We start from the raw sequence: 11,990 nt of genomic DNA on the forward strand, positions 1-11,990 counted from the left end.
AAGAAAATATATTTTATAATCTATTTATCCATTTCGTTATTAAGAGCACCTCTTGTTTAGGACATAAACACACATGTATTATACATTTATACCCCCGTTCCATGATTTCCATCTTGTACATAACCTTCACAACTCATATGTGGGACCCCAGCAGCAGCACCCTGGAATGGGCCCACATGGCAGCGACAGGGTATTGCAGATCGTCCGAGCTTTGAAAGCGAGCAGCGAGGCTGAAGCTAGCTAGAAGAATGGTACACTCTCACTCACAGGTGAGCGTGCCACTGTACTGTGTGTACACTAATTGTCCTGGCAAAGTCTTCTTTGGAGGTTGCTCTTGATGGCCCAGACCTACCTCTCCCAGTTGAGTGCTCTGAATCAAATCAATGTGGCATTCATGATCTCCTGTAAAAATCTTAACAATACAGGTCCCATATATAAATACCCCATCATGTATATACATCACCATACATTTTGTATTAATTGTATAAAAATGTATAAATGGTATGTTCCTCTCAAGAATACGTTCAATCGTACCTGTTCAGATACATAGTCAGAAATATTTATATTTTAAAGAAGAGAGCATTATGTTTTAAGAAATTGATCGGCATGCGGATGAAACATCGGTTGATAGATCATGTAAGAATCAATCACCGACTTTATATACATAACAAAAATATTTATATTCTGGAACGGAGAGTGCAGATCATGTTTTCAGAAACCGGTTGGCATGCAGATCATCAGATGAAGCTTCAGTCGGCAGATTATCATGCAGGAACCGATCACCGACACCAATCTGCACTGCATATATGCTGGATGAAAGGCTTGCAATCCAAGTCAGGTTCTGTTCTTCTACCCAAAGGAAAGCTGCTTTCATCTTTTTCTTCCTACTGGTTGATACATCCATTCATCCACTAGCCACGCAGGAGCTTTTACAGTCTCCTTTTGTCACTGCATTGCTGAATGATGCATTCTACTGCATACTTCAGAGTTGCTTGCCTCTTACTCAAGAGTCAAGACCAAATCAATCCTGAATTCTTGATGTGAAACCATGAACAAACATAAAAAGATATAGGTAGATAATCGAAAATCATCTATACTAATATAAAAGATGATAGTGATGGCGGACACCCAACTGTCATGCAGAATTCAGAAACGATAAACGGCCACCAAAAAAGTAAATATATTAGACAATATATATAATGGGTTATTTTTTTAAAAAAGAAATCTGTTAGTGGATAGAAGAAGAACATGTACACCGTATCTATCAATGTTGGTTGGATGCAGCAAGAAACAGGCTTGTGATCAGGTGTGCATCACCAACCATGCATGATGAACCAATAGTTTGGTGATATGTCGCTTGGGAAGAAGATGAATCAAACTGGCAGGAGGGCAATGCCGATAGAAAGGAGTTTTCTGTCACCGGATGGCAGATGCAAACCTCACACCGGCAGGCAGTACAAGGCACCAACAACCAACCATGCAACCATGCATATGCATGTTTACATTACTCTGCTACTACTAGTCTACTTCTCCCTCGTTCCATTTTAAATGCAACAATAAATTTTCGTGCCCAACTTTAATCATTGTCTTATTTAATTTTTTTAAATTAATACTTTTATTGTTATGAGATGATAAAATATGAATAATACTTTTTATGTAACTTATGTTTTTTTAACTTTTTTAAAAAAAACTTTTTAAATAAAATGGACGGTTAAATGTGTACATGAAAAATCATGACTGTATTTAAAATGGGACGGAGGGAAGAGTAATGTAGTATACTCGCAGATTGGATATGATGGATATGGATCAGCCGACATTGGTGGTCAGGCTGGAGAAAGAGAAGTTGTGGTGCTTCTCGGGGCTTTGACACATTTGCTCTGCAGGCACGCAAAGCATACATGCTCCTTGGAATATAATCCCTTGAAGAAAACAGAAGCAAAACTTGATTCATAGCCATTCTGTATTTATTATCCATGGTAAATGTCACATGGAGAAAGCCAGAAAGAGAGAGAAAAAAGTCTTGCTTGTAACGTGGGGATTACTTCTCTAATAAATATTTTCTCCATTTCATATTACTTTATTTTCTAGTCAAGCGTATCTAAGTTTGAATAAGTTTATAAAAAAAGTAACATGTACAATATTAAATTGGTTTTATTAAATCCAATTTAAATACGTTTTAATAATATGTTAGTTTTGTGTTATAAACATTGTTATATTATCTTGTAAATTTGATCAAGCTTTAGAAAAAAAAAAATCAAAACTTCATGAAACGGAGGGAGTAGGTAATATGTGACAATAATATGTTTCAAACGCTAAGCACACGCTTATTGAAGACGGGGAAAAACATCTATGGCGGCATCTGAAAAACATTTACGAAAACACGCTTAAATACTACTCCCTCCGTCTCATAATATAAGGGTTTTTGAGTTTTTGCTTGTACTATTTGACCACTCGTCTTATTTAAAAAATTTTGAAATTATTATTTTATTTATTTTAACTTACTTTATTATCCAATGTACTTTAAGCACAACTTTTCGTTTTCTATATTTGCACAATTTTTTTTTAATAAGACGAGTGATCAAATATTGCAAGTAAAAACTCAAAATCTATTATATCATGGGATGGATGGAGTAGTATTAAAGACTTTCTGCTGCCCCCACCCAAGCCACAGGTTCTGAAATTAAAGTAAAAACGATTCCAAAGAAGCTTTCCTGTCGGTCTCCAACCTCCATCATTTCGTTAATCATGGGCCACAAAACACCGATTTTGGTCGCCATTATCGGAGCTAATTAATTTAAAGAGGTTTTCTTTTGCTGTTATGCCCAGCTTTAGCTACCTAAGCTTTGCATTGTGGTGTAAGCCAGTGCTGCACTGACTCACCATACTGTACCCAATAGGTCTCAAGTCGCTGTCATGAAAGCTAAACATATAGTTGCAACAAACCTGACCTCTGAACTAGATGACATTTTTAATTAATAACTAACACCAAATATTCTTTGGAGCTTAGGTATTTATAGGACCAAATTGGAAGAATAATGAGTAATGGGCATGAATAATTTCGATTGGAGGCTTTTCAGGCCAGGACTGATTTTTTGTCTGAATCTGAAGATTACCTGCATGTAAAATCTTGATCTGAAGATTAGCTTCAAGTGAAATGTTGCCCCATCGTTTTACTTATGATTATAGTTATAGCCAAAATTTAAATTTTAAAACTTTATTCTAAGTTGATTTTGTTGTTTTCTTTATCTTTGTTTATTTTACAATATTTGCTTTTGAATTGCTAAGTACATGTATATAAGAAAATTATGTATGAATTTTTTTTAGTTACTAATAAGCTTTACAAATAAGTATAAGTATAATCTAACAGAATTTTGTACAAATTAATAGGATTAATATTAGCCAGCTTTTCACAACTTTTGACAAGAGTCAACGTCCGCTTTTCTTGGATCTTTGCTACTGTTGATCAGTACATTGTCTTGTTTGGTTTTCTGCTGTGAATTGGGGCCTATTCTGCACTGTAGAACAGCAGTGTTCTTCCCAAGCAAGAAAATTTTCTTCTTTCCCCTAAAAGAAGTCAAGAAAACTTCGTTGTCGGTGTACCAGAAAGCCGTAGAAGAACTGTATAGCTAGTACAAAATACGCAAAGAGTAAGAAAAAAATGTACCATGTAAAAATTGACATCTGAACCAGAAGTAACAAATAATGCCTAGTTGATTAGCAAGAAAGTCTCCACTGGACATGCCCAGAGAATATGCCTGCTGGTGAGCTTAAGGTAGCTTAGAGATGTGGATTAAAAGTTGCATCTTATCATGAGATAGCATGGGGATATTGGGATCATATTGTATCAGGAAGCATCTTTAGCCCATAATGGAAGCTGCAACTTCAGTTAGTAAACCAGCAATCATAGAGTAATTTCTATCTATATACTCCATTTGGAGGTCAGGACTTTGTCAGCTGCTTGCATTAGCTATGAACTTTCATGTAGCTTAAAGGTACTACTTGTCAATAAAGGACTTTGTCAGTGTTTTCTCAGTCAGACTGTATCACCTTGGTGTAATTGACTAAGCGTAGGGCCGCAAGACAGCCTATATTATCATCACAAGATCATCTCCAAAGGTTTCAACCACTACTAATAAAGCCTAACAAAGTGCAAGTACATCAAAGTTTTTGCATGAAAATTTTGACTTGCAGTGTTACAGCTAGTGGGTGGGCCTCTCAGAAGGGCAAATCCTTTTGCTGTCTGATCATTGTTCTGGACATGGTTTGTCAAGGACCACAACTCCACAAAAGCACAGATAAGACCAATGATCTGTACTTCCATGGCATCCAATGCATCTCCCAACAACTGGTGTTGGTATCAACAATTTAGTGCCCAACCAAAGTATGGAGAAACCAAAATGAGAGCAGACACAAAAATGCCAGCCATATATTCGAGTACTAGAATTTGGCCTTCTTTGAAATGGAGGAATTTCCCAGGAACTAAACTGTTTCCGGTGAAAAAAATGTAAAATTCATCTGTTCCAAAGATGTCCGTATAATCAACACAGTATGTGCACAGGAACATTTGAGTACTTTAAAGGCTTTCTTTGGAACGAAAGAATTTCGCAGGAATTGAAACTATTTATTGCGAAAATCCTCTAAAATTCATATGTTCCAAAGGTGTGCGAAGAATCGACAAAATATGTGCACAGGAACAACATTTGAGTACTTGAAGGCCTTCTTTGGAACGGAGGAATTTTGCGGGAACTGAACTGTTTCCTGTGGAAATTCTGTAGAATTCCTGCATTCCAAAAAAGTCCGAAGAATCAACACAGTGTGTGCACAGGAACAACATTTGCAACTCCATCAAACAAGAAACTCAGGACAGGTAAACCAGAAACAAAATTTAGGTAGAACTTAGTCCAATGCACATTGCCATATCAAATGTCTAAGCTATTATTACATGTAGTAGTAATACACATGAAGGGTCTTTGTGCTGGCAGAGCAGTGACCCTGAGCATGACAATCTGGCACAGGCATCTGCATACAATCAGCATCTCTAGTCTGCACTAATGATACAAACAAATGAATTAGTAGTCATGTTACTACACAAATTCAGACAAACAGAAAATAGTGTCCAGTTTAGCATAAGATGGGGGTATATTATTAGGTTATTATTACTTATTAGTGACGAACCATCTACTACAGTTCCAACAAGATACAGTCTTTCTTGCAACATGCATCCTTGTCAAGGTACCTAATGAGGAGTTCTAAGAAACCTGTGAGGCTGGTTAGTCTTTGGCTTTCTTCTGATTTGCTTTTGCAGGTGAGAAGATTTGCCACATATTCCCCAGATGGAACTCACTGGGGAGGAAACCAGCCACTGCCGTAGAACTTATCTGATGGCCTTGGCATTGGCATGCCGACATGGTCGACTTGTGCATGGTTTCTACTACCATCATAAGCAGAAGAGGAACAATTCGGTGTCGTCCCTTTGTTCATGTCCTGTGATGGAATGAAGTCTAGAGCAGGGATGTCACCAGCAAGAGTCTTGATCGCAAACTTGAGGCATGGATCTGACCAGATACTTCGCAATAACGATGAAAGGGCGGACCCAGGCATAGCATCAGCTGTTCCAGCCTGTTGAGGATGAACAGATGATCCTTGCATTTGCTCGGTAGCTGATGGATACTTGTTTTGAGGAATTTCAGAAGCATTTGAAGTATGTGCTCCATCACTCTTCTCAGGAAGTACAGAGGAATTAGCCTTTGCTTTAGGACTTTTGGTCAACTTTGGTTGCGACTGATTAGCAGTGTCTGTGTTTGTGCTGAGAGCTTCATCTTTGGGCTCATTATTGCCTTCTTGGTTAATCTTCAGCGCAGCTAAACGAGGTGACGCTCGAAGAGGTGTAGAGATCTGTTTGACAGGTTTAGTTTTCTGTTTCTTTTCCTTGGGCTTATGCTCCATATTTGCTACTTCTCCTGTGGAAGATTCATGCTCCACGGATTGATTCGGAACCCTTGCCTTCTGAAGCTTTAACCGTGTAAGTTTCCCTTCGGACACACCCTTGGGCACTGATGATGATATATCTTCAGAATTGTCTGAACTGTTTGCATTTACCAAAAAATCACTCCGTGCACTATTACCTCTTGCTATTGGTAGATCACATTGAGTAGCCCCTTCACCAGCATCAAGTTGTCTGTGATCAGATGGTCTTCGTGTCTGAATTTAATGAAACAATGATTATAAGATGGGGACAGTAATCAAACAGAAAAAGAAACAAGGAAAACAAATGTAACAAGCAAAAACCCATCCAATTCACTCACGTACAATACATTAATACAGCAGAAATCACATGGTGTTGATTTAGCATTATAGTTGACAGAATGATTTAGTATTATTCTCTTTTATACTTCAAAGTTTTAGTGAAATATAGTTATTTTCACTGTTTATAAGGAACAACACTGTTTATATTTAGATTCATACATGGAACTTAGTACTACTGAAAAACTCTCTCTCTTGAATAATGTAGCTGGCAGCCTGGCACTAGATTTTTTGTAAACATATAGACATATTACAAATTAGATATACCACTAGAATAGAAAAGGAACATACATGATGAGATTGGTTTCTTGCAGTGTGCAGGTCTTCCATTTTCCTCTTATTTTGTATCATTACACAATTAGTAACATCTCCAGATTCAAGATACCGTTGAACATCCTTTTGAGAACGAAATTCATACATATTGGTTGGATCAATATAGAACTGCAGTGATAAGATGGATATACCAGTTAAAACTACAGAACAAAAGGTTAAAACATAAAGTAAACAAAATGATGTCAAGCAAATATAGGTTCAAGTAGACCATCTTATGGCATAAAACGAGAGCTTAAAAGGTATTGTAAGAAAACAACTCAAGAAAAGTTGTAATCAATTTGTTATCAACAGAATACATTCACTACTAACTTGTTAGAACACGCCAAAATTATTTTAGTGTGAGGCTAAAACCAAGGTGTGAAGTTAGCAGCTCTCATTCTTCATATTCATACTGTCATAATTTCAAGGTTGAACAAAAATATTCTGTTCAAAACTGACTAATTATTTTTATTGCAGAAAACATTGGTGAACTGCAAGTTGATCATTACCATGCATTAACTCTTCACATTCTTATGCTAAATGTTTGCATAAACAAAGGAAAAAGATTCACTAACGAGTAATTTCTCCATAATACTGTAACGTAGGCAGTTGTTAACCAAACAGAAGACACACGGAGTATCACAGAAAATACTGCTATGTTTAGTTAATTGAAAAGAGCTAAAGAGAAGTCCTTGGTTCCACAGAAATTTACTCGAACATGTCCTGATATTAGAATTGTGTTGCAGAAAGGTTGTTCATTAACTTGCTCCATCACATTGCGGATGTTGACAGCTGGCAAACAGCAATGCAATCCAACTATATATCATCAGAGTATTTGATAAATTGCTTCTGGGAAAGAAAGGTAAGTGGTCTAGACTCCACTAAATGAAACTGCATAAATTCTAATGCAGATGAGAAGTCAAGGGGTTGCTTTGCATCTAATCATTAGCAGCCACTTGTTCTTTCAAGGATTATCCTTGGCTTGCTTGTGGAAGAGACATCAGAGTTCAGAAGGACACCAAAAATGTGCATGACTAATTTTGAAACATAAGGTATTAAAAAAAGGATCAAGTTTGGTATTTTCATGATTTAATCAAAAGGAACTACACTTACCGTATCACCCTTGACTCTAGACCCAGATTGGTTCTTCCGAGGCCTGTATTCTTTCAACCAGCCATGAGGTAACCCCTCCCCAGCAGGCTCAATCTTACCATCGGCCTAAGGAGTAAGAAAGCAGTAGGAAGTAAACAAAGTTGTCAAAAATAAATTGTTACAGAAATGAACTAAAATGGAAAGACATTTAAACAAAAAAGGTCAAAACCTTCCATACCGTGACAGCAGGTTTTGCCCTAACAATCCCACTTCGTGTTATACGATGAGAGCCCTCGTTGGAATCCATAGTCTATTTCCCGTTTTGATAATGAAATCCACAAAATCCTGTTTATATGGAACTTCCTAAGTCATATAGATATTAAATATACAGTACATATGTTTTTGTAACTGACTATAAGTATGCGTTCTTGTGAAGTTTATTCTAATATGTGAAAAAGGTGGAGTTTATTGAAGGAAAAATGGAAGCAATCGAGCTGTACTTCGTTGAAATACATTGCCGGGTCGGACAAAAGATTGGGTGACCTAATTTCATTAAGATTGGGGGACTTTATTGAAATACAATGCCTCAAGTCTTCTGCAGAGAAACCCAGAGGCATAAGGTTGCCGGTGCACTACAGAGAGTCATTACATAATATCTACATCGTGGACTCGTGGTTCAAACAAACAAGTGGGCTCAAAATAATCCAGGGAAACTTATCCAATCTCAATTACTCCAGCTACTAAGATGGGCAAAACTTAGAGCTTTGCGGGTATACGGTACACATAATCCTAGGACGAGCTTTTATTTATATTTTTTGTCAAAGCAAAACTTAGATATGACTAATTATTCCATTTCAATTAAAGAAAACTTGCTTGAGGTCAGCTACCGAGTTTCATAGAGCAAGAACAAGCTTATAGGGTTAGAATCACTCAAAAGAACGAATTTAACCCCCAAACCTTTTAACAGTGTAAAGACCTAGCAACTATTTATGAAATTACTAGTATTGAACTCTTTCATTTTCCCACAAAAAAAGGTTTTTTCCTCATCCCTCCAACCTTTTAAAATGAAATCACGCTATCATGAAGCGTAGAAAACCAAAAAATTCAAGTAGAAAAAAAATATAGTCTTGAGGTAATAACTTACCCAATTCACTGAACTCGATCACATATTACAGTCACAAAAAAAAGCTACTTTTGCAGAATAGATCCCAAAAGCAAGAAGCATATCAAGCTCCATGCTAGCAGCAGTTACTGTTGATTCACCACGAACATGCAACTAAACCTCCAAGAAACCCACAGAACTCCCCGTTAATCGTAAAAAATTTCAGCTAGAACAAACTATTATCCACCAATAACCAACTCAAACTGATTAGAGCTCAGGATCAATTGAACCAACCGCACAAGAAAAAGTAGTCGTCGTTAGTAATAGGCAAGAAGCCGAGCAAGAACTCACCACTACGGCCCGGCCGCTGCCGCCATGGAGCCGGGAAGAAACAAGCAGATCGAGGTCGTCGAGGAGGCTCACGAAGAACAGCAGCAGCAGCAGCAAGAACACGGTAGAAACCAGTAGAAAGAAGGCGATGTGGTTCAGTGGTTTGCTCTACCTCTACTCCTCCACGCACTAGGGACTAGGGAGAGGAAAGAAAAAGCAGAAGCTTTTCTTTCTCTCTCTCTCTCTCACTCTCTCTCACACTACACTACACAGTCTTCTATCTCTATCTCTTTCTTTGCTTGTCTCGTTGCGTCTCCTCCGCTACAACTACTACTACTACTAGCAATCTCCTTCCTGTGAACGTGATGCTATTGCTATTGCGATTGCTGCCACTACTACTCACTCATGTGTGGACTGTGACGGTGTCCTTGTAGGAGTAATAAATTTGATTGGCAACCTCCCCGGGTTGATGATGAATGGTGGACGCCATGGCCGCGACAGTCGCAGCAGCAGCAGCAGCAGCAGCAGCGTTGGATAAAGAGGAGAGAAAGGCATCTGTTTTCTTCTGCCTTTTTTTTCCTCTCTCTCTCTCTCTCTGAATGTCTGATTCCTTTTTCTCTCTCCTTGCTTGTACACAGTACAGTACAGTGTGGTACTACGCCAGTACAGAATTGGTGAGATGTTTATTATTGCCTGGGTTAATTAGGCAAAATGACCCGAGATTTACGCAAAATTTGGGGTCTTTTTCCGGTGTCGAATCGTGCTACTACTCCTTTTTCTTTTTCTTTTTTCCTTCTTTTTGGTGGTGATTTTTAAGGGCTTCTTTTAAGTCAACGTGCCTTCGGCTTGTGGCAGCTTTGCTGCATCACTGCTACTGCTAGCAGTAGCATTCACTTTCACTCTCAACTGATATCCTGCCAATTCCAGGTCAGCTGCAATCAATCTTTGTCGTACAAGATGAGATAGCAGATAGCCCTTGATGATTCTTCAAGAAAAAATCAGACCACACTCACACTCCATTCTTCTTGCCATCAATTATTGGCAAGAAGAATTCTCTCACAAAATCACACCTGCTTTCTTTCATGAGCAAGCAAGCAAAAGCAGAGGCAAGGCAAGTTCAGTCAGGTCATGGGGCAGAGGTAGACAGCCAGAATAAACAAGCAAGCAGGCAGATCAAAGCACTAATCCAGACGAATGAGATGCTCTGATTAAGCAATCAAAAGTAGAGCAATCACTGGGATGAATAGATTAGTGTATGCATGATAGCATGAGTAAGATTGCACAGGGGAATCCAGTTCTCTCTGTATCTGTGCTGCATAGTGATATGGCTGATCACTTGATGATGATCATCAGAGAGGAGAAATTTGCAGATGTGGACACTGGAGTGCTGGACCCCCTGTTCTTCCTGTGCCACGTGTTCGACGTGGAAAACGATGGATCGCACGTTGTTGGTAGGTGGTGCCAAACCCCAAAGCCCAAACTGTTCCAGTCATTGCAACTTTTGCAAGAGATAAGAAAACCGTACAATCAAATATTTTGTTCATGAACAGAATTGCCTCCGTTCCCTCTCGTGGTTTCGTGAATTTCTTGCTGTTATAGAAAACCTCGCAATCAGGATGATACTCACGATGCTTCTTACTTTCGTCATCCCTAAATATAATACTCCCTCTATCTTAAAATATAAAGAATTTTGGTTGAACGAGATAAATCCTAGAATTACGAATCTTATATGTCCACCTTCCTGTCTAGATTCGTAGCAATGTTATATTCAACTAAAATCTCTTATATTTTGAAACAGAGAGACTAACTTCTAAAGTTTTTATTTCAAAATATAATAATCTAAGTATTGGTGTAAAAAATGTTTTTTAGCAGTAAACTATGTCTATGTGTACCGCCCTTACTAATCCTTGGTGACCTCAACTCATCTGGGCGTGCACCTCACCTACCCGAGGAGACAAGTCTTTTTATCTCTCTACTTACAACCATGTAAAGGCTAAAATTTGCCACCACATTTTAGGATGTTTATTTTTTAAAAATATTATAGAAAAGTTACTTTAAAAAATTATATTAATCTATTTTCTAAATACAAAATAATTAATAATTAATTAATTTTACGTTAATAGGCTAATAGCTCACCACCTCGTTTAGAACACAAAAATCCTATCTCCAGTTCCTAGCTACTACCATAATAGCCCTTATTAAATGGTTTATAGGCAAGAGTGAAGGGTAGTTGAGGGTAAAATAGGGAGAATTTTGAATGAGAAGTGATTAATGAGATCATTATTACTCTATCGTGACAATTATTTTAGGACAAATTCAAGAAATATAATTATTATGGGACAGAGGTAGTATTTTGTTTTCAAGTTTGAGGTGTACTAATAACTTTATTAAAACTATTTTTACAGGTGTGCTAGCTATAGCTTGTTGCTAGAAACTGACATGTGATGCACATCTGTACTGCTCCAAAATATACTACTACGTTTTCGAACTGATAGAGTGGTAAAAAAACAAACCTTGCTCAAGGGCTTGAACTTGAAGTGCATGCCTAACGCCGATCCGCCATTGAGTGGAATGCCATCATGCCATCATGTTTGTGTCAGAAGTCGAGAATTCAGAGAAGAAAACAGAAGAAGTTCAGAGGACAGCGAAGCGGTATCCCTCTATTCCGAACTCTACTCTTCTTCTCTGAATCCTCTGAACATTTTTCTCTCAACTTCTGCTTTCTTCTCTGAATTCTCCACTTCTGACAGTTTACCGCGCCATGGGGGGCTCTCGCCGTCTCCGGCCTTGCTGGTCGCCGTCGTGGCGAGCCCGGTATACCTTGGAGTACAGCTCGGCGCGGCGAACGTCA

At 38.1% G+C, this 11,990-nt stretch overlaps 1 protein-coding gene across 2 annotated transcripts; it reads right to left on the reverse strand.

Annotated features, from left to right (window-relative positions):
- Window positions 1–4,433: 4,433 nt before the first annotated feature.
- On the reverse strand, window positions 4,434–9,621 carry LOC127771090 (methyl-CpG-binding domain-containing protein 13-like). 2 transcript variants are annotated; one of them, XR_008017071.1, is made up of 6 exons: window positions 9,161–9,621; window positions 7,946–8,052; window positions 7,729–7,833; window positions 6,595–6,744; window positions 4,943–6,201; window positions 4,434–4,780 (listed from the first exon to the last, which is right to left on the reverse strand). XR_008017071.1 is itself a non-coding variant. In XM_052296914.1 (5 exons), the coding sequence occupies exons 2-5, from the start codon at window positions 8,012–8,014 to the stop codon at window positions 5,341–5,343; spliced, it is 1,185 nt and encodes a 394-aa protein (XP_052152874.1). In that variant the 5' UTR covers window positions 8,015–8,052; window positions 9,161–9,621; the 3' UTR covers window positions 4,885–5,340. The 2 variants fall into 2 exon arrangements, 1 of the variants encoding a protein (XP_052152874.1); XM_052296914.1 differs by lacking the exon at window positions 4,434–4,780 and having other exon boundaries at window positions 4,885–6,201.
- Between the last annotated feature and the right edge of the window lie 2,369 nt (window positions 9,622–11,990).

This window comes from Oryza glaberrima, chromosome 4, assembly GCF_000147395.1.
Source record: "Oryza glaberrima chromosome 4, OglaRS2, whole genome shotgun sequence".
NCBI lineage: Eukaryota > Viridiplantae > Streptophyta > Magnoliopsida > Poales > Poaceae > Oryza > Oryza glaberrima.